The following is a 21641-nucleotide window of genomic DNA, read 5'->3' as shown; positions in this document are numbered from 1 at the left end:
AGGGAATACATACTGGTACTGGATTCTTTTATGTGCCAGTAAATCTACCGACACAAGGCCGACGTATTTGAGCACCGTCAAATACCACCGGACTGAGCCAGGATCGAACCTGCCAAGTTGAGCTCAGAAGACCAGCCCCTCGACCATCTGAGCCACTCAGCCTGACCCACCTGGTAGTTTTACACTTGTTTGTTTCATTTCTGTTCCTACACTCATTGTCTTTATTGCCTGTAAGCCGAAGGTGTAAACTAGGGTGGGCAATAAAGAAATGTTCACAAACAGTTACTGGACACACTACAACACCTTGTGTCATCTTGCACTGTAACAGTGACTAGAATCAGCTAGACTACAGATTTACCATAGTCATTTTGTTTATAATTATGTTTATGCTATAGTACCATATAACCTGTCATTATCACTTCGACTTTTGTCTTACCTGATGGATGATGGATTTGTTTATTTTGCAGATGACACCCCGATGCTTGCTAGTTGGCCACACAGGACCTGTTCTGTGTCTTTCCAAGGCTAGCATATTGCTTGATAACAATTACATAGTGAGCTCTTCAGAGAGTGGGTAAGTTTTATGAATTATTATGGTTGATTATGGTAGGCTATGACCTCTGGAGTAGAGGTACATTCTCAGTACCCTACTTTATTTTATCATCTATACAGTATCTTGATAATCATCTCGGTATTCATGTTGTAATTAATCACCAAGATGCTTGTTTTATTTGTGGTATCTAAATCATAGTCTATCAAGATTAATGACTTGTCATTCACATGTGAGGGGTACGATGCGCAAAGGTATTACCGAGATATCACTATAAAATTTGTCACAAATGGAACATAGCAATTGCTTTTACACATATCAAGTGAAAAATTCCTGGCACATTAAGAAATATTTCATTTTTGGAGTATATTATGTATGCGTACTTTACCACTTTACAAGTACATTTGGTGTTACGCTCACAGTGACACACGTATGTCTTTTGTCTCACACGTTGAACAATTTCGTGTGTAATGTCTTTGTTCGCTGAAGTTCTTTGATCACGACGAGTTGTGGACTTGTGCCCTAACTGATTCATTAAGTTATTTATTGGTCCAGGGATCATGCTACTTCGGCAATAGCTTAAGGTCTTGTAATTTAACAATAACCTGTTCATTTGCCTCATCGAAAAATGAATTCTGTTCACCTCCATTTTGCTTTTTGAACTAGCCGCTCTACTCATAATGGACAAAGATAATGAGAATCCACAGACATAGCACTCGCATTCCTCGGTGCTAGCCCTGGACCTCAAGAAAAGAACAAAAGACGGCATCAGCAGCGGAATACGACATAAACCAGTCCTGTCTACAAGCCTTAAGTATGTTTTCATATTTCTCAAATAACGACGGTATTTCTTAATGTGCCAGGAATTTTTCACTTGATATGTGTAAAAGCAATTGTTATGTTCCATTTGTGACAAATTTTATAGTGATATCTCGGTGATACCTTTGCGCATCATACCCACATGTGAGCACAGGTGCTTGGATTTTATTCTATTGTTTAGGTCATCTGACCCTATATTAGTTGGATTGAACTCTCCTCTTAATATCCTCCTGACATGTTCTTCTCCATGTAGAACCATTGTAAGACCATTTTCAGTGATTAGGCCTACATTAATTAAGATAGTCCTAACCTCATTCCTGTCCTGTCAAAAGCAGTTGCATAGCATGAAATAAGAAAATGGGGATGCTATAGTTTAAACACTAGTGCCCGGCTGAGTGGCTCAGACGGTTGGGGCGCTGGCCTTCTGACCCCAACTGGGCATGTTCGATCCTTGCTCAGTCCGGTGGTATTTGAAGGTGCTCAAATACGTCGGCCTCGTGTTGGTAGATTTACTGGCACGTAAAAGAACTTCTGCAGGACTATATTCCGGCACCCCGGTGTCTCAGAAAACTGTAAAAGTAGTTTGTGCACGTAAAGTAAATAACATTATTAAACACACTAGTGCTAGAAATAAAACATGGACGTAGACACCCATGCACTTTATCAAATGGTGCTCCTATAAGTTAATTTTAAAGATAGGCTAAGAAATCAACAGCTAACAGTGTTATAATAATGATTATATTTAAAATATTGTAACATTGATGTTATCACGGCCTGTAATTTTAGACATGTTATAGGCTTTTTGGGCTTATGTAGTGTCAAGAAAATAAGATGAAATTCTTTGTTTCACAGAGAACTTTTGCTCTGCATCTTCAGAAGATAATCTCTACAGTTCACCAGGAATTATTTTAACCATGATGGTTTAACAGAGCAGACAGCATTTTAGTATATAGCGACTAATTTAATAGGTTTTATTCATTTTATGATTTGAAAAATATTCTATTTTTTTAAAAATATTTTTAATAAATGACATAGTAAGTGTAAGTGAACAGTTCAGACACAAATGAGATGTTTTTACGATTTAAGGATTTATGTATAATTTGTCTTGTTGATGACTGTATTGAACAAATGTGTCAAGTCCAAGGATTTTGTTTGATGGTTTGCACCACTGAGGAAGAGAGCAGTCGAGCTCTTGAAACATGTACGGAAGGTAATTATAATAAAATGTGAAGTATTTACAAGGCGGAAAAAATTTTCTCCAATAATGAAGGTTTGAATTTAGCCGTTAGGAAATCATATGTTCATTCGTTAGCACCGAGCTCGATAGCTGCAGTCGCTTAAGTGCGGCCAGTATCCAGTATTCGGGAGATAGTAGGTTCGAATCCCACTGTCGGCAGCCCTGAAGATGGTTTTCTGTGGTTTCCCATTTTTGCACCAAGCAAATGCTGGGGCTGGACCTTAATTAAGGCCACGGCCGCTTCCTTCCCACTCCTAGCCCTTTCCTGTCCCATCGTCGCCATACGACATATCTGTGTTGGTGCGACGTAAAGCCAATAGCATTCGTTATCAGGTGGCTTGCCATACGCTGGCACAGTGCTAGACTTCCAAGTGGCAGCTGAGAGTACCATCGGAGTCGGTCTGGGAGGGGGAGCATAACAGGTATACATACGTATGAAAGTATGACACTAACACAAGCCTGGATTGAAATATCTGGTGATGAAGAACGTAGGAATTTGGAAAACACTGAAACGAAAGAACAGTATTGAAATAACAGGGAAGAGAACTACCTGCGTAAATCCTTATTGCCTGGCTACCACATGTTAATTGATAGCCAGTATCCCTGCTGAAATTGTTAGGATTTCTACGTATTTCCACAGATTCCCGTATAATCCTAGACGTGTAGTGTTTAGTATGGGTAAGAGCTCAAACATCTTGGAACACAACATCATGACCTGACGATAGGACGTGCTCAGCTATTGCTGATTTGTCTTACTGGTTGAGACTAATATTTCGTACGTGTTCCTTGATACGGGTAGCAATGGACCGGCACGTTTGGTCAATGTATACCTTGCTATAACTACAGGTAATTTTGTAGACCTGATGATGTAATAGAGGGGACAATTTGTCCTTGGTTTTACCTAAACTATGAGCCCACGAACCTGCTACGCAGGTGTAGCAGGGGGAGAGGTGATACTCCCATGTGGTGCGTCCCAGGTGGCGGATAGGGGTGTCCTAACCGGCTTGCCGGCGGACTTGAGGGAAATAAAATACCTCTCGCGGACCAAACACACAATCCCTGTGGGTGGGGGAGGCAGACGACGAATTCACCCATGGTATCCCCTGCCTGTCGTAAGAGGCGACTAAAAGGGGCGACCAAGGGATGATCCAATTAGAACCATGAAACTACTTGTAATTAGTACCATCACGCAGGGAACACCATTGGTTGCATTTACTTGCGCGTAGTACCACTATGTTAGGTACGCAGTAGGTTTGTGATTAGTAGCGACAGTGTACGAATCAGGATGGGGGTCCTGCAGTACCTATGATTCGTACCCCTATATGAGCAACACCATAGGATTAGCAACACCATGGTTTTGCCATACCTATACTCAGTTCCCACTATGTGAGGAATTCCACGGGATAGTATGGGTCCCTGTGGTTAGTCCACTTATGTGAGGAGCGCCATAGGTTTGAGTTGCCTGCAAATAGCGCCACAATGTGCGAAACACCATAGGTTTGTGTTACATGTGCGCGTTACACTACCTGTAAATAGTACGATAATGTGTGGAATACCGCGAGTCTCCGCTACTTTTGATTAGTACCGCAACATTACACATAGCTTGGTTCTACTTTCCTAGCGATAAATACCATTATGAGGGGCTGATGACCTGGATTTTGGACCCGTTTCGACTATATGCACAATCTATTCAGCATCGTACTATAGAAGCAATCCCTTGGTCAGTAATACAATTGTTTTGTGCCAGCTTCTGTGCATGTGAGGCACTGTGGGTCGGATCCACTGATCGTTTTAAATTCATCTCCATCCATTCATTCCTTGTCCTTATGCTTTGAATTCTGGTCAGTGGAGGATTTTGGAATTTTAAGTTGTCTTTTCATTTCGTCTCATTTCGTACCATTAGGGGCCGATGACCTCGTTATTAGGCCCCTTTAAACAACAAACATCAATCAATCAAACTATGAGCAGTTTTAGTTACAGTGCCAAACATGGTTTTTATATTGTGCTTGCAAAGGACCTTGGCAATTTGATCTGTGACTGTAAGGCAGGTGGGCAGGTCCCTTCACTTCTTCTTTCTGTGAGCTTTGCTTAGTTATCCCTCTGGGATACAGGACTCTTGTGAATCTGTACACTGGTAACCATTACCCTTGAACGTGACTTTGAGTGTGTCCATCTCCTCCTGGATATTTGATGGCTCACAAATTTGTATCGCCCCCTTGGTGAATGTCGTGACTGTATATAATCTCTGTGAAAAAAAAATAAATAAAATGGCAGCATGTGTGTGTAATTGTGTCTCATGTTAAGGAATCTGTAATTTAAGTGCAATAAACGTGTGCAGAATCATAGTTTAATATCAGTGCGTTCTTGAAATGTGTATTCAATTTTCCATACTGCAATAATTACTAACTCTCTTACATAATGGCGACCGTGACAGGACGGGAAAAATTGAAGAAAGAAAGATCGCATGTGAGACGCATGTTTACGCGGGCTATCGGCCAAGTGAAACAAAATCTACAGGAAAATATCGTAGATAAAGTGGAATTGGAGTCGTCGTTCAACATATTGGAAGATAAGGCAAATCGTCTCTTCAAACTGGATGAAGAAATCCGTGAATCTTGGTTATGTGAGAACAAAGCAGAAGAGGAAGCCTACCAGAAAGACTACGATGACGCAGAAGCCTACAGAGATGAGTATATTATCATCAAAACAAGGTATGAAAATGTTATTAAAGTTCATTCTGTAGCTGCAGACCAGGTCTACGAGATAAATAGTGCCATAGTACAGTCACCTAACAGAAATTTCCGTCTGCTGAAACTGGAGCTGACGAAATTCGACGGAAATGTAAAGAACTGGCTTGGATTTTGGGGTCAGTTTAATAAAATTGATGCCGACAAATCTTTAGACGACGATGATAAATTTCAGTATCTTTTGCAATCGATGGTACCAGGTTCGAAAGCTAGGGAGCTGGTGGAAAGTTTCCCTCCATCAGGCGCCAATTATCGTCATGCTATTGAACAGTTAAAATCTCGCTTTGCAAAGGATGAACTCCTTATTGAAATTTATGTACGTGAGCTTTTGACCCTTGTTTTAAATCAAGCTACTAGGGGGGAAAGTATGGCACTGAGCACTTTACATGATAAACTGGAAACTCAGCTGCGAGCTTTGGAAACCTTAGGAGTTACCCGGGAGAAATATGCTGCCATGTTATACCCTTTAGTGGAATCTTCGTTGCCAGAAGATGTAATGTTAGCCTGGGAAAGAGCACGAAACAACAGGAGTGAAGCAGATGATCAGGATATTCTAGCTAACCTACTGGCATTTTTGAGGTTAGAAGTTGAAAGTGAAGAACGCTTTGCGCTCGCTAGATCTGGTTTCAGCTTAAGTTTTGATGCTAAGAGTTCCGCGTCAAAGATAGATAAAGTACCCGCTGCTGCATGTATTTTAGCGAGTGATAGTAAGTGTTCTACTAAGGATGCATGTCTATGGTGTGATAAATCATCTCATACTTCTGTAGAGTGTTTTAGTGCCAAGAAGTTAACGTTAGAGGCCAGGAAGAATTTGCTAAAGCAAAAGGCAAGATGTTACTTGTGTCTTAGAGCAGGGCACAATGCTAAGAAATGTAAATGTTTTGTGAAATGTTTGATCTGTGATAAGCGCCATGTTACAATAATGTGTCCACAGTTGTGTACGGAAGTAAGACAAGTGTCCAACAATACACCCAGGGATTCACAAACCAATGGAACAGACAGTTTGCTATCTCAGCAGGGAGGACAGACATTGCTACAGACACTTATCGTAACTATAGTCACTGGTAGGACGACACGCTTGGCAAGGGTTCTTCTAGATTCCGGCTCACAGAGATCATACATTGTGGATCACATACCCAGAGAACTCAATCTGAAATGTTTAGGGGAAGAGACATTAAGTCATAACCTTTTTGGTGGAGGCGAATTAAGGGAGCGGGAACATAAGGTCTACGATATCAAATTACGAAGTTTAGACCAGAAATTTGAGTGTTCAGTGACGGTATTAGATCAAAGTAAAATATGTAATTTTGTTCCTCGACTGAAAAATCAGAAAATATTTCCACAGTTGAAAGAGGCAAACATCACACTCACAGATCAAGGTCACAATGCACCCGACGTTGAAATCCTATTAGGAGCAGATGTCCTCGGTAAACTTTGGACTGGCAATACCATGAAAATTGATGATGATATTATGGCAATTGAGACACGGTTAGGATGGACCATCATGGGATGCAGGAAGAATATAAAAGGTGGACAAGTGGTTGGGCTCACCAATGTGAATTTCAGTTTGCGGGATCTGTGGGAACTAGATGTCATAGGAATTCAAGACCAGGCAGAGCTGAAATCTAAGATGCGAAAAGAAGAAGAGATTTCAGAATTGTTGCAGCTGTCTACAGCTGAAGACAACAGATATGAAGTCTGCTTGCCATGGAAGAAAGGACATCCTGAGTTAACAGATAATCGGACCACAGCTGAGAAAAGACTACTGTCGGTGACAAGACATCTTTCCAGAATTGATAAGCTTAATGAATATCATGAAGTTTTTGAAAATTGGTTGAAGGATGGCATCATTGAGATAGTTCCAGACGCAGAAGACAGCAGGTCAGGATACTTTCTCCCACATCATGCAGTGATCAAGGAATCTAGTGAGACAACAAAGATACGCCCAGTATTTGATGCCTCTTCTCGAGATACTCGAGGCAACTCGCTGAATTCGTGCTTGGAAACAGGACCAAATTTAATAGACTTGATTCCGAGTCTACTACTTCAGTTTAGAAAGAATGCAATTGGAGTTACTGCAGACATAGCCAAAGCATTTCTACAGATCAGCGTGGCACGTGAGGATCGACAGTTTTTGAAATTTCTCTGGTGGAAAAGCTGTGACTCGCGGGAAGTGATAATATTAAGACATTGTAGGGTGGTATTCGGAGTTGCGCCAAGTCCTTTCTTGCTAAGTGCTACTCTGCGCCATCACTTGGAACAGGCACAAGAGGAAGTGAAGGAAACAACTGAAAAACTGAAGAAATCGTTCTACGTTGATAATTGCGTTACAAGTGTTGATTCTGAGCAGGAGTTGAGAAAATTCATCAAAGAAGCAAAGGAACTGATGTCCACTGCCAAATTTGAGCTCCGAGGATGGACTAGCACACAACTTCATAAGGATGCGGAAAAGACTGGAAGCAGTACAGTATCATTGCTGGGACTACTATGGGAAACTAATGCAGATGAGATCTTCTGTGATGTCGATACTATAGGGCTCACCAGTAACCGAATTACAAAACGTATGCTGCTGTCCATCGCTCAGAAAGTCTTTGATCCTCTCGGTTTTGCTAGTCCAACGATGTTAGTGCCGAAATTACTCCTACAGGAAACATGGAGATTAAATACCACTTGGGATGAAGAATTGCCGACAGAGATATTGGGCAAATTTCTGGCATGGCTGAGAAATATGCATTGGCTTGGGAAATGTCGGGTAAAACGAAGATTAGCAGAGGACACGATCAAGCCGGAAACAATTAGCCTACATGTTTTCAGTAATGCCAGTAAGAAAGCATACGCTGCTTGTGCTTTCTTGCGTACAGAGCATGATGGGAAGGCAACCGTGCGTCTCGCACAGGCCAAAGCAAGAGTGGCACCTTTAAAGGACTGGTCTATCCCTCGACTTGAACGGATAGCAGCCCTTATTGCGTCGAGGTTGTGCCGTGAAGTGAAGAAGAGCTTAGGAATAGAAGGATGCAAGACATATTGCTGGAGTGATTCGTCGGTCGTTCTTGCATGGATAAGGAGAGAAGATGATTGGAATGTCTTTGTCAGTAATAGATGCAGAGAGATGAGACAAAACACTTCTCCAGATGAATGGTATTACATTCCTGGTGCTCTCAACCCGGCCGACTTGCCTTCCAGGGGGTGCGATGCAAAGGTTTTGTTCCTCAACCGATGGTGGGAAGGTCCTGCATGGCTTCAGGAAGAGAAAGGACAGTGGCCACAATTAGAGATACTTGCTCCAGAACAAGATGTGAATAAAGAAAGAAAGAAGACGACTTTGTGCACTGTTTCCAGCGGCAACTCAAGATTCAGTGATGATCTCCATTATTTTTCCAGTTATGTGAAGATTCTAAGAATGATTGCTTGGATACTGAGATTTTGACATAATTGTGCCAGTTCGAGCAAGAGGACAGGAGAACTTCACTATGAAGAAGTAGAGAAAGCTGAAATAACGTTGTTACAATGCATCCAGTTAGAGCACTTCAGAGATGATGAATCCAAAATCCCGAAGGCACTCCAGACATTCAAAGACCAACATGGGCTGATTAGAGTCAGAACAAGATTATTGCTTAGCGATGAACCAGACGAATTCAAGCACCCAATACTCCTACCACAGGAAGACATCATAATCCATCGAATGGTATTTGAGAAACACTGTCAAATGCAGCATGCTGGATGCCAGATAATGATCGCCAACATCAGGGAAAGGTTCTGGATTATTGGCATCAAGAGATTAGTACGGAACATAGTGAGGAAATGTGTAATTTGTAGACGATATCAAAGCAAACCAGTGGAACCCCCTTCTGCACCATTACCGAAAGACCGCGTTAAATGTGCAGCGGCATTTGAAGTGACTGGCATTGATATGGCAGGTCCCTTATACCTGAGTTCAGGAGATAAGGTATGGATTGTACTATTCACGTGCGCTGTCTACCGAGCAGTGCACCTTGAGCTTGCCAGGTCCCTATCCACAGAATGCTTCATGATGGCCTTGAGAAGATTTATTGCCAGACGAGGAAGAGTACAGGTCATATACACTGACAACGGCACCAACTTTGTAGGTGCGAGCAGCAGCCTAAAACAACTGAATTGGCAGGAAATAATTGCTATGTCCTGCATACAGAAAATCAAGTGGATCTTCAACCCTCCGGCCGCACCATGGTGGGGGGGATGGTGGGAGAGATTAATCCACATGGTAAAAGAACTCCTGCGAAGAATCCTAGGCAGAAAGGTTGTAAGTTTTGAAGAGTTGGAAACCATACTGTGTGACTGTGAAGCCACATTAAACTCTAGACCATTGACCTTCATAGAAGACACGGCAGAGACACTGAACCCATTGACTCCAGCTATGTTTGTGCAAGGTCTACCAAGAAATGATGTCGTAGACTTGGATGAAATGGATGCCCGCAGCCTGAACAGAAGGCTGAGATATCTTCAGAAGCTCCGAGATGACTTCCGTCAGCGTTTCCGCAATGAATATTTGGCCATGCTGGTCCATCAGAGGGTGCAGAAGCCGGGAACTCTACAGGTGGGAGAGATTGTGCTGATCGAGTCAGATGGGGTGAAGAAATTCAACTGGCCCCTCGGTCTGGTGTTAGAAACCTACCCAGGAGCAGATGGCAACGTAAGAGTGGCAAGAGTAAGGACTGCTCATGGTGAAAGGATTAGGCCACTTCAGCGGCTTTATCCTTTGGAGGTGTGTGCAACAATGAAGCCACTGCTTGTGGAACCTGATTCTTGATTGAACGTCCAGCCAAAAGATTCCGAGGTGTCTGAGGTTGGAGGGAAGATATGTACAACTACAAGATCGGGGCGTTGTGTGAAAATACCTGACAGACTGAACTTGTGAGGAAACTGGAAAAGGTTGCAATTTTGTGTTACTTGTAAAATTGCAAGGTGGGAGGATGTATATAATCTCTGTGAAAAAAAAATAAATAAAATGGCAGCATGTGTGTGTAATTGTGTCTCATGTTAAGGAATCTGTAATTTAAGTGCAATAAACGTGTGCAGAATCATAGTTTAATATCAGTGCGTTCTTGAAATGTGTATTCAATTTTCCATACTGCAATAATTACTAACTCTCTTACAGTGACAATGCCTTGGTTTGCTGGAGGGTGGTGAGAATCTGCGTGGAGATAGTGATATGTGTGGTTAGGCTTATGATAGATGGTATGTCCTAAGGAGCTGTCTGGTTTCTTACTAGAACATCCATCCGACTCCATCACCATAGTGAATTTCATTGAAGGATGTTGCTGATTTAGGTGGTTTAGAAGTACCTGAAGTTTCTCACGACCTTCTGTCTAGACCACAAATGTATCGTCAACATATGTCTACCAAATCATAGATTTGATGGGCGCTGAAGCAATAGCCGCCTCTTCAAAATGCTCCATAAAGAAATTTGCCACTATCAGCAAAAGTGGACTTCCCATAGCCTCCCCGTCCGTCGACTCAACGTCGAAACTCACCAGAAGTGCGTTAGTTTGAAAGGTTATGGTTGACAACTTGTTGACAAAATTCAGAGAGACTCTGACATATGATTCAGTACGTCCTATATGTAGCTGAAGCAATTTACTTAGGTATTTCGTTAGAGCATTCGTAGGAGAATCTATTGCACTAACAGTAGGTCTGAGGGGAACGTTTTCTTTATGGATTTTTGGAAGTCCATATACTTTAGGTGGCACTGCGTCCCCCAGAGATGGATGTTTAGGCTCCTCTTTTGAAACTGAGGATTGCCTTAAGAGCTTCAGCGTAGCGTTGGACCCACGAGTGGTAGGGTCACATGAGTTCTGTCTGTAAACAGGCTCTGACAGAATAGCTGAGATCTTGTTCTTCTACTCATCAGTGTCCATTACCACCATCGCATTGCCCTTGTCAGCTGAGAGAATGGTCAGTTCAAAATCATCTTTAAGTTCCTTCAGAGCTCTCTTCTCGCCTCTAGTTAAATTGGGCGCGGGCACAGCAGCAGACCGTATCAGTCTCACACATTTCTGTCGTAACTCCTCAGCTTAATCTGTATGTTGTTTGTGGATGGCTGCTTAAGCAAAAGTGATTAATTCCTCAGTGGGAATTTTATAGGGAGCGACAGCGAAATTACATCCCCTAGCTAGAACTGCCGTTTGGTTCTCAACCAAGGATTTCTTGAGAAGATTGATGACAGTTTTGTAGTACTTGCCTAAACTGTCTTATACTCTAGATCCATCTGTCGGTTCTTGTTTGTTGTAGACATGCCAATGACTTTCTCAATAAAGGGGGCATTAGAAGACAGTTCTCCTAAGATTTTTTCCATAAAATGCTTATATTACACAAATGGGTGATTCGTCATAGAGTTTCTTAAATAGCTTTAATCCTCTTGAGTGTACTCGTGACTCTCACAGTACTACACCCTGTGGGTGGGGGATGCAGACGGAAGAATACACCCATGGTCTCCCCTGCCTGTCAAAAGAGATGACTAAAAGAGGCCCCTAGGGGCTCCCAACATGGGAGTGTAGGTGGCGACCATGGGGATCCTATGCTGAGTCCTGGCATTGCTTCCACTTACTTGTGCGAGGCTTCTCACTTTCATCTACTTGTCTGACCTCCCTTGTCATCTCTTGTTCTTTTCCGACCCCGATGGTATTAGAGCATTCGAAGCCTAGTGAGTCTTTCATTTTCACCCCCTTCGTGGCCCTTGTCTTTCTTTGCCCCGTACGTCATTTTTCGGAGTGTCAAATCCCTTTGTTTTTCTTTTTCCTCTCTCTACCCTCTGTGGGAGAGGGGGCACAGATGAAAAATACAACCATGGTATCCTCTGTCTGTTGTAAGAGGTGACTAAAAGGGGATTTACAGTACCTGTGTAAAGAATCCACCACTAAGACGGAGGCCCCCCTCTGTCCATGTACGGTTGGAACACCCCGAGGGGATAAAAAAGGAGGCTATGTTCGTTGGGGTGTTTCAGCATCTGGTTGTGGACATCATGGGTCTGCATTTCGAGGTACACCACGGGTCTGGACTTTGCTTGTGATTAGTAATGCCATGGGTCTGCGTTGCCTGTGATTAGTACCCACTACGTGAGGAACCCCACGGGATAGTACAAGTCCCTATGATTAGTACACGTGTGCACATTAATGGTGTAACAAAAACTTTTCAGTCTGTCAAACACACAGCAATTTCAACATAAATTATAACACTGTAAACTTACCTGTAAAAATACACACTGTTATACAGAGAATGACATGTTTCGTTATACAAGAACAAAGAACATCCTCAGATGTTTATAGTGTTATAATTTATATTGAAATTGCTGTGCATTTGACAGACTGAAAGGTTTTTGTTACATTTAAATAAGTTGACACTGAAAAGTATGGCTTCATTTTTAACAAAATAACACATTAATGGTGTCCCGACATAAACAATCCACACTGCCCCACTCCAGTACTGAAAAAGAGGGGAGAGAGTGAAGGGGTAGTGTTTAAAGGCCACTGCATGGCGGCTTACCTTTTGTTATACTGTGTGTAAACCCCCTGTGGGTGGGAGACACAGACGAAGAATTCACCCATGGTATCCCCTGCCTGTCGTAAGAGGCGACTAAAAGGGGCGACCAAGGGATGATCAAATTAGAACCATGAAACTACTTGTAATTAGTACCACCACACAGGGAACACCATGGGTCGCTTTTACTTGTGCGTAGTACCACTATGTTGGGTACCAAATAGGTTTGTGATTAGTAGCAAACAAGAGCTTGAAGGCTTTTACAGTACCTGTGATTAGTAGCACTATATGAGCGACACCATGGGAGGAGGGAACCCATGGCTCTGTCTTGCCTATGATTAGTACCCACTACATGAGGAACACCACGGGATAGTACGAGTCCCTGTGGTTAGTATCCTTATGTGATGAACACCATAAGTTTGCGTTGCCTGTAAATGGCACCGCAATGTGCGAAACAGCGTAGGTCTGTAATACATGTGCGAATTTCATTACCTGTGAGAAGTACCATAATGTGTGGAATACCGTGAGTTTATGCTACTCTTGATTAGTACTGCAACATGACAAATACCATGGTTCTACTTTCCTAGTGATAAGTACCATTGTGAGGGCCTGCTGACTTGGATTTTGGATCCCTTTTGACTACAAGTATCATCGATTCAGTATTGTGCTATAGAAGCAGTCCCTTAGTCAGTAATAGTATTGTTCTCCGCCAGCTTCTGTGCATGTGAGGCACTGTGGGTCGGTTCCACTGATCGTTTTAAATTCATATCCATCCATTCATTCCTCGTCCTTACGTTTTGAATTGTGGTCAGTGGATGTTTTTGAGCTTTTAATTTGTCATTTCATTTTGTCTCATATCATACCATTAGGGGCTGATGACCTAGATGTAGGGCCCCTTTAAACAACCATCATCATCATCATCATCATCATTATACTGTAACACTGTAAGATGGCTCCTATCTTATCACAAGTGAATTAAGCCCATATTATTGGCATGTGGGAGGCTCACATGGTCCCCAAAGCAATAGCTCATGCAATACCATGTAGTCTTATGACAGTTTGAAGATGGGTAGAATTATGGCAAGAACGAGGTGATGAAGGATTGGTAGATCATAGGACACATAACAAGACTCCTAGAAGAGTTGCTCTGGAACAGGATGCTGGAGTCGTTCAAACTATGGACAATTCTCCATTTGCAACTATCGGTAATGTGATTGCGGCATTGGAATTGCCAGTAAGCTGGACTGCCGTGAGTCGTCGGCTCCACACAGCAGGTATTCACAATTGCAGAGCTGCGAAAAAGGGGCAACTTTTTCCTATCTACAGAGAACTTCACGTAGGCTTTGCACTACAAGAAAGTATTACTCCATGACAGGAATGGGAAATTACCATTTGGTTGGATTAAAAGGTATTTTTCTCCGATCCAGGTAAACAGCTGAAGTGCTGCTGTCCAGTTGGAAAGCGATATGAAGAGCCCTTTGTCCAGGTAACTAATCAGTCGGGTCACGTCACATGTGGTGTATTGGGATGGATAAGTGGTGCTGGTCCAGGGGAGTTGATAGAGGTCACTCCACATGACTGCTTGTGAATTTGTGGACATTTTAGAAGGTGCCATTCTTCTTAGTGTTTGAGAAGTTCCCGTTATTAGGTTTGTGCAAGATAACTGTTCTGTTCACACTGCACATGTAACAGAAGCTTTCTTTAACCCTAGAACACAAATCCTAATTTGGTAGTACATAAACACAAACCCCTCGTAAAATTTACGACTATTTATTTCCATGATGATACAATGTAATTGCACACAAAATGTAATATAAGAAGCATGTATTAACATATAAGTTATTTTACAGAGTGTTAACTCCTAGTTTTTCAAGTCTCTGGTGTCTCATTTACAGCAGTTAGTGCAAAGATTTGCTTTATGTTCCTTGCAATACACATGGTGACATTCACTGCAGTATGTTGTCGTCATTCCCCTTTTCTGAGCAGGACAGGTGTGACAAATAATTCTCTTGCCATTAATAACCAATCCTTTACGTTGGGTAGATGAACTATCACTTAGAATACCCTGTATAATTTCTCGTAGATGTGTTTGTAAGCTCACTGTTTCCAGTCTCTTCGCCATCCATTGCTTGGTGAGTTCTTCACTTAGACGTATGAGAAAGTCTTTTCTCAGCAACTTGCGGCCAAAATAACGGCACACGTTACTTAACAGTATGTGCCTGACAAGTTCTGTGGTTCTAAATACTTATTTCATTTCAGAATAGTGCTGTAATGTAACTTTGTTACAGAACTTACCTTTCTAAGTTTAGCATACGTAGTCACTAATCGTCGTAAATTTTACGATGCAAGAGTCTTTAATTTCAAATCAACAGACTCATTCTAACAGTGAAGGCACACTGACGAAGCTTGCAGTATTGTAGGAAGCTACTGAGTAGGACAACAGCGTGGCATGAAAAGTCTAGCAGATAGAGCCGTGTTGCCAAGTATCCATCATAAAAATTACGAGGGTTTGTGTTCTAGGGTTAAACAGCATCCTAACGTTCACGTGCTTGACTGGCCTCCCAAGTCGGCTGACTTAAATATAATAGAACATGTTTGGGCAAGAATGGTAAACACGTGGGTTCCAGGTCATCAATCAATCACTACTGATCTACATTTAGGACAGTCGCCCCGGTGGCAGATTCCTTATCTGTTGTTTTCCTAGCCTTTTCTTAAATGATCGCAAAGAAATTGGAAAATTATTGAACATCTCCCTTGGTAAGTTATTCCAATCCCTAACTCCCCTTCCTATGAACGAATATTTGCCCCAATTTGTCCTCTTGAATTCCAACTTTATCTTCATATTGTGATCTTTCCTACTTTTAAAGACACCACTCAAACTTATTTGTCTACTGATGTCCTCCCACGCCACCTCTCCACTGACAGCTCGGAACATACCACTTAATCAAGCAGCTCATCTCCTTTCTCCCAGGTCAGGAGAGGACAAGAGTGACTCTGTTAATGCACTGCCATCAAGTTTGGGCGAATCTAAGGAATGAACCACATTTTTTCCAACATCTGATAGATTCCATTCCCAAGCGGCTAGATAAACAGGAACGGAGCATGGAGTGGTTATTAGTGTTCTGGAAGGAGTAGGAATCCGTCACACTTGTTGTAAAGTCAGTATTTGACCCAAATCTTCAGTTATTTAATATTTATTATTTTTATTATTTTACCGTACATTTATTTTATTTACGGTGCAACGTAAAGCCCCTAGCAAAAAAAAAAAAAAAAGTTATTTTATTTATATATTTTCTAGGAAAATGCGATACTTCCATATTTTTGATATTCTGTAAAAATTTGTTAATTTTATAATAATTATTTATGTTTAGCAACAATAGCATTTTTGTTGTATATTTTAAGACACGACTTTGTATTTTATGGAAATTGTATTTTAATGATATTAAATTATTTTCAGATGTATTTTCTTATTGCTCAAGAAGTAAAATGTATCTTCAGTTATTTTTATAAAGAAATGATTTCACAGTTGTAATACTTTATACATCAATATCTTATTTTAGCATATTTATTTTCTGTTTATAGAATTTATCGTAATTCTATATCCGAGGTGGTAAATTATGATAATATAATTTTGGTACCATCCAGAACAGAGTTACAAACCCGTAAATGATATTTTCAAATTACAACCCGATATAATGCAGCTACAAAATACTCCTAACTAGTACTGTATCTAATACTTTTTGGTTAAAAACCTTTAACTCTTGATACTGTAATTATCAGAGTAGGTTATCTAATGTTGTACTTCAATAAATCTACCAGTGTGCCCATTCCAATCACAACAAAGTCTTGTAGTGGGCTGTCTACATGCAGCAATGCGTAAAACTAGAAGGTGGGTCACTGTGCCCTCGGCACTAGCCCTTAACTCCTTTTCCTCCTGTTTTGTACTGGAGTGGCCTTCAACACTACCCCTTCACTCTCTCCCCTCCTTTTCAGTACTGGAGTGGGGCAGTGTTGATTGTTTACGTCGGGACACCATTAATGTACACGTGTGTATCACTGTGAGGAAGACGATGGGTTTGCATTGTCTGTGAGTGGCGCCATTATGTAAGAAACCCATAGGCCTGTGGTACCTGTGTGTAGTACATTACTTGTGAGTAGGACCATAATGTGAGGAACACTGTGAGTCTACATTACTTTTGATTAGTACCGCTACATGAGAAATACCATAGTTTTACTTAACTAGTGATAAGTACCATTATGAGGGGCCATTGATCTGGAATTTGGACCCGTTTAGACAAGCATCATCGATTCAGGATTGTATTTTTGAAGCAGCCCCTTGGTCAGTAAATACCATTGTTTTAAGTTTGCTTCTGGGAAGCGTCTTTTTTAATTCCAGTCAGTGGATTGTTTTCAGCATTATTTTTTAACTTTCAATATTGTGAGTTGGATCTGCTGATTATTTTACATTCGTATTAATCCATTCATTCTTCACCATCAAGTTTTGAATTTCGTCAGTGGATGAATTTTAAATTATCATTACATTTTGTCTCATTTCGTACCATTAGGGGCTGATGACCTAGATGTTAAGCCCCTTTAAACAACACTCATCATCATCATCATTTCCCAACTCCAGTTTCCCGGGTGTGGTGTACAAGCGCTCGCCGTCTCCTTCTGTCTTCTTACATCTTCTGATCCAGTACATCCTCCCATTTGTATCCTCTCTCCTCCACATCTGATCTTACAGTCTCTATCCAACGTTTTCTTGGTCTTCTTCCTATGAGATTAAGGTCGAAATATTTTCTGGCAGGTCTTTCCCTGTTCATTCTCATTATGTGCCCATACCACTGAAGTCTGCGTTTCTTTATGACACTGATAACAGGAACCTCAATACCAGCTACTTTCCTATTCACTTCATTTCTGATCTTGTCCTTTCTGGTTGTTTGGTTCATGGTTCTAATGAATCTCATTTCAGTTGCTTGGATTCTACTGAAGTCTTTGTTTAGTAGGGTACATGTCTCTAAACAGTACGTGAGGATTGGTACAAAATAAGTGTGGTACAACACTCATCATTATCATAATCATCATCTCCTCTCACTATTTGCTGTGGTAGTGGGATATGTTGCAACCAAACACAATAGTTTAGTGACCACCTCATACACAGTGTCTGTGATTTACAACCAAACACTTCAGCAGGTTTTGTGGTGATAAATGCTTTTGGTCATCTGCCTAAATATTGAAGAGCTCATTTTCAAGCTAGCCTGTGTTAAAATAACAAAGGGTAGTGCTTTATTAATTTGGAAATTTTCGTTTTAGGAAATTATTTATTGTATTCCATGATATTTTTTGGTTCACAAATCTACAAACTGGAGCTGTTGAAAAATCTTCAAATCTGGACTTCATTTAAAGAACGTATTACCGGGCGAGTTGGCCGTGCGCGTAGAGGCGCGCGGCTGTGAGCTTGCATCCGGGAGATAGTAGGTTCGAATCCCACTATTGGCAGCCCTGAAAATGGTTTTCCGTGGTTTCCCATTTTCACACCAGGCAAATGCTGGGGCTGTACCTTAATTAAGGCCACGGCCGCTTCCTTCCAACTCCTAGGCCTTTCCTATCCCATCGTCGCCATAAGACCTATCTGTGTCGGTGCGACGTAAAGCCCCTAGCAAAAAAAAAAAAAAAAAAAAAGAACGTTAGAGTCGATTTCATGTCAGTGCTTTCAATCTATCTTTTTGATAGTCACTGAAACTTATACTCCCATTCAGTTAGACACTTTTGTGTGCACTTTCTTGAATGAAAGCATCACATCTTAGGTTCTGTACGTTTGCAATGGCAAATTGTATTTCATTATGGCAAGCGTTTATATCGGTATCTGGTCCCGATCACCTTCAAAATCTCAAATAGCTTGAACTAATCAACATTATCGAATGCCTCTTCTTGATTGACAAATACCATGCACATGGGTTTGTTGTCCGTAATTTGATCCTCTAAGATCAGACGTAAAGTGAGGATTCTTTCATGTGTTCCTATATTTCTTCTGAAACCAAACTGATCCACCAACTCAGCTTCAAATTGTCTTTCCATTCTTCTTTAAATAATACGAATGAACATTTTGCAAGCAGGAGATACTAAACGAATGGTCATAGTGCTGACCAGCAATCTTCTTCTCTTTTTCTTCTTCTTCTTTTGCTACTTGATAAACGTCGCACTAATACATCGAATGTTTTCGGCAATGGAGGGATCGGAAATGGCTATGATTAGGAAGGTAGCGGTCATAGCCTTAATTAAGGTACAGCTCCACAATTTGCCAGCAATAATTAACCTTACCTGTAATTAGCAAACAAGATTTACAAGCCAATTCATACTATTTGAAAACAGCAGATTAAATTGAGAAGTGCCAGTGTTTCCTCGACTCAATGCAATACAGACAGAATGACTTTACCAATAGCTACTGCAAACCCTCACCTACCACCTGTTTAGTAACCCTCTCAAACGTCAAGAATCAAAACTACATTTGTTAAATAAAGCAAAATTTAGCAAAATTTCAGCTTCTCGGAAGATGTAGGATTGACAATGTTTTCTCAGAAACTGAACGTCTTCAGGCAATAAAGTGTAACGAACAGATAGCATCAAATAGACAGGTTCTTGGACATATAATTCAAACCACCATATATTTGTGGAAACAAAAATTAATCTTTATGTGACCATGAAGAAGATGATTAATCAAATATCAGGGGCAATTATTTAGAACTTTCAAATTTACTTGATCAGAATGAATCAGTTATAAGAGACCATTTACAGTCTGCATCAACATTCAAAGTGTCTTCAGCAGAGATCCAAATGAACTTATTGAGGTCATAACTTCTATTGTTATGGAAAAAATTCAGTCAGAAATTCAAGTGGTTTTTTTTTTGTTTTGTTTCGATCCAAGTCATTGGGACAGAAGTGCCTTGCAAGAGCAAACTAAGTATAATTTTCTGGTACTGTGTTCAAAATAGGATTGAAGAAAGGTTTGCAGATTCTTACGATGTCTCAAGTGATAAAACTGGTGCAGGTTTGGCAGGTATTATTCGTATAGTTTTGGAAGAGTGGAATATGAATAGAAATAAAATCATAAGCCAAACCTATGATGGTTGGTGGATAATGGCAGGTCAGCAAAGGGTTGTACAAAACACTGTATAGCAGTTTTGCCCTCACTCAATCTTTACCCACTCCTACACATACCATTGAATCTAGTGCTTTTACATGGTTCACAAACAATAAAACCAGCATGTTCGATTATTTCTGATTTAACAGCATTTCATTTTTATTTTATTTATTTCAGCAAGTCATCCAAGAGCACTGTGTTGCTAACTGAAAGGGGATTTAAGCTGCCACAAGCCTGCACTACAAGATGAAACTTTCATCCAAGGGTAGTCACAAAATTAAATATTTCAATGAGTTACACAAAGTTTTTAATGCAATAATCAGCGACGAACATTATCTGCAATCTGTACAAAATTCAGTCTGCAGTGCTATGAATCAAGGGCTAAGAAGCAGAAATCGAGAAAGGAGTGAGGCAAGGCTGGAGTTTGTCACGTCTTCTTTTCGGGGTTAATATAGAACAAGCTGTAAAGGAAATCAAAGAGGAATTTGGAAAGGGAGTCACAGTCCAAGGAGAGAAAATCAAAACTGTGAGATTAGCTGATGATATTTTTGTTTTGTGTGTGTCTGCAGAAGATCTGGAGAAATTGCTGAATGGTATGGACACAGTCTCAGAGGAGTACATGATGAAAATAAATCCAAAACAAAAGTCATGGAGTGCAGTTGAATGAGATCAGGCAATGCAGGAAGTATTAGATCAGGAAATTAAGTCGTAAAGGAAGTAGATAAAGATTCCAACTTGCACAGTGGAATGACTACACAGGTCTACAAAATGGAACTTTTTAAAAGCCGTTTTACTTATGAAAAGTGATTATGTACAATTGAGAACAGCCATTTAAAAAAAACCCGCCCTTTTCTCCTATTACGTCAGGTTTTTTTTACAAATCGAGAATGAAAAATACAAAGTTAATTACAAAATATTCACTTTTTTTTTTTTACAAATGTTAATACAGTTTTGATTGAAATACTGGTTGTATCACTTGGAAATGCACAATGTTCATTCACTAGAATGCTATTTAATCAATAATAAAATAATTTTTTGCCTTCCAGTGATCTTATCTTGGAAATTCTCTTATGAGCTGCTGCAGAGTCTTCTCTTTGAAGCATCCAGCAGTAATCTGCTATCATTGACACTCCATCGTCCTATTGGTACTGTCGCTCCATCTCCCGAATGTCCTGATGGAAGCGTTCGCCTTGTTCCTCGCCCACCACCCCCAAATTCTCAGGAAATACATCCAAATGTGAGAAAAGGAAGTGTAGCTTAAGACTCACGTTGCAACACATAATTCTGAATTTCTCAAGCATTGTGGCTACTACTTCTGCATAGTTACGATCTTTGGTGTTTCCTAAAAATTGTTCAAACACTGTTGCCTTTCCATACTCACAGAATCACAAAACAGAAATTGACAATAAATGTACACGTATTCAAAGTAAACTTCATTTGGAAATCTAGCTGGTCACTTAAGAGCTTTCAACTCTGAATTCACATCACAAAGGATTTAAGTGCTGCCATCTGGCAAAGAGTTCAACAACATTCTGCAGTGCTACCACCACAGGTTTTTAGGTCAGTATATAGCATTCCTGGAACAAAAGATATTTTAAAACTAAAAGATAGTGTGTAGTATGCAATAATGTTACT

At 40.7% G+C, this 21641-nt stretch overlaps 1 protein-coding gene across 3 annotated transcripts in view; it reads left to right on the top strand.

Annotated features, from left to right (window-relative positions):
- Rbcn-3B (WD repeat-containing protein Rbcn-3B) overlaps positions 1-21641 on the top strand; it is a 438089-nt gene that overhangs the window by 4472 nt on the left and 411976 nt on the right. For all 3 annotated transcript variants that reach the window (XM_067147119.2, XM_067147118.2, XM_067147117.2), the window contains exon 3: positions 468-574. In XM_067147119.2, coding sequence (XP_067003220.2) covers positions 468-574 — 107 coding nt within the window. The remainder of the gene's footprint in view (positions 1-467; positions 575-21641) is intronic.

The sequence above is a fragment of the Anabrus simplex genome, chromosome 5 (genome assembly GCF_040414725.1).
Source record: "Anabrus simplex isolate iqAnaSimp1 chromosome 5, ASM4041472v1, whole genome shotgun sequence".
NCBI lineage: Eukaryota > Metazoa > Arthropoda > Insecta > Orthoptera > Tettigoniidae > Anabrus > Anabrus simplex.
Note: the sequence above shows the minus strand (reverse complement) of the source record. Positions and strands in the feature narration are given on the sequence as shown.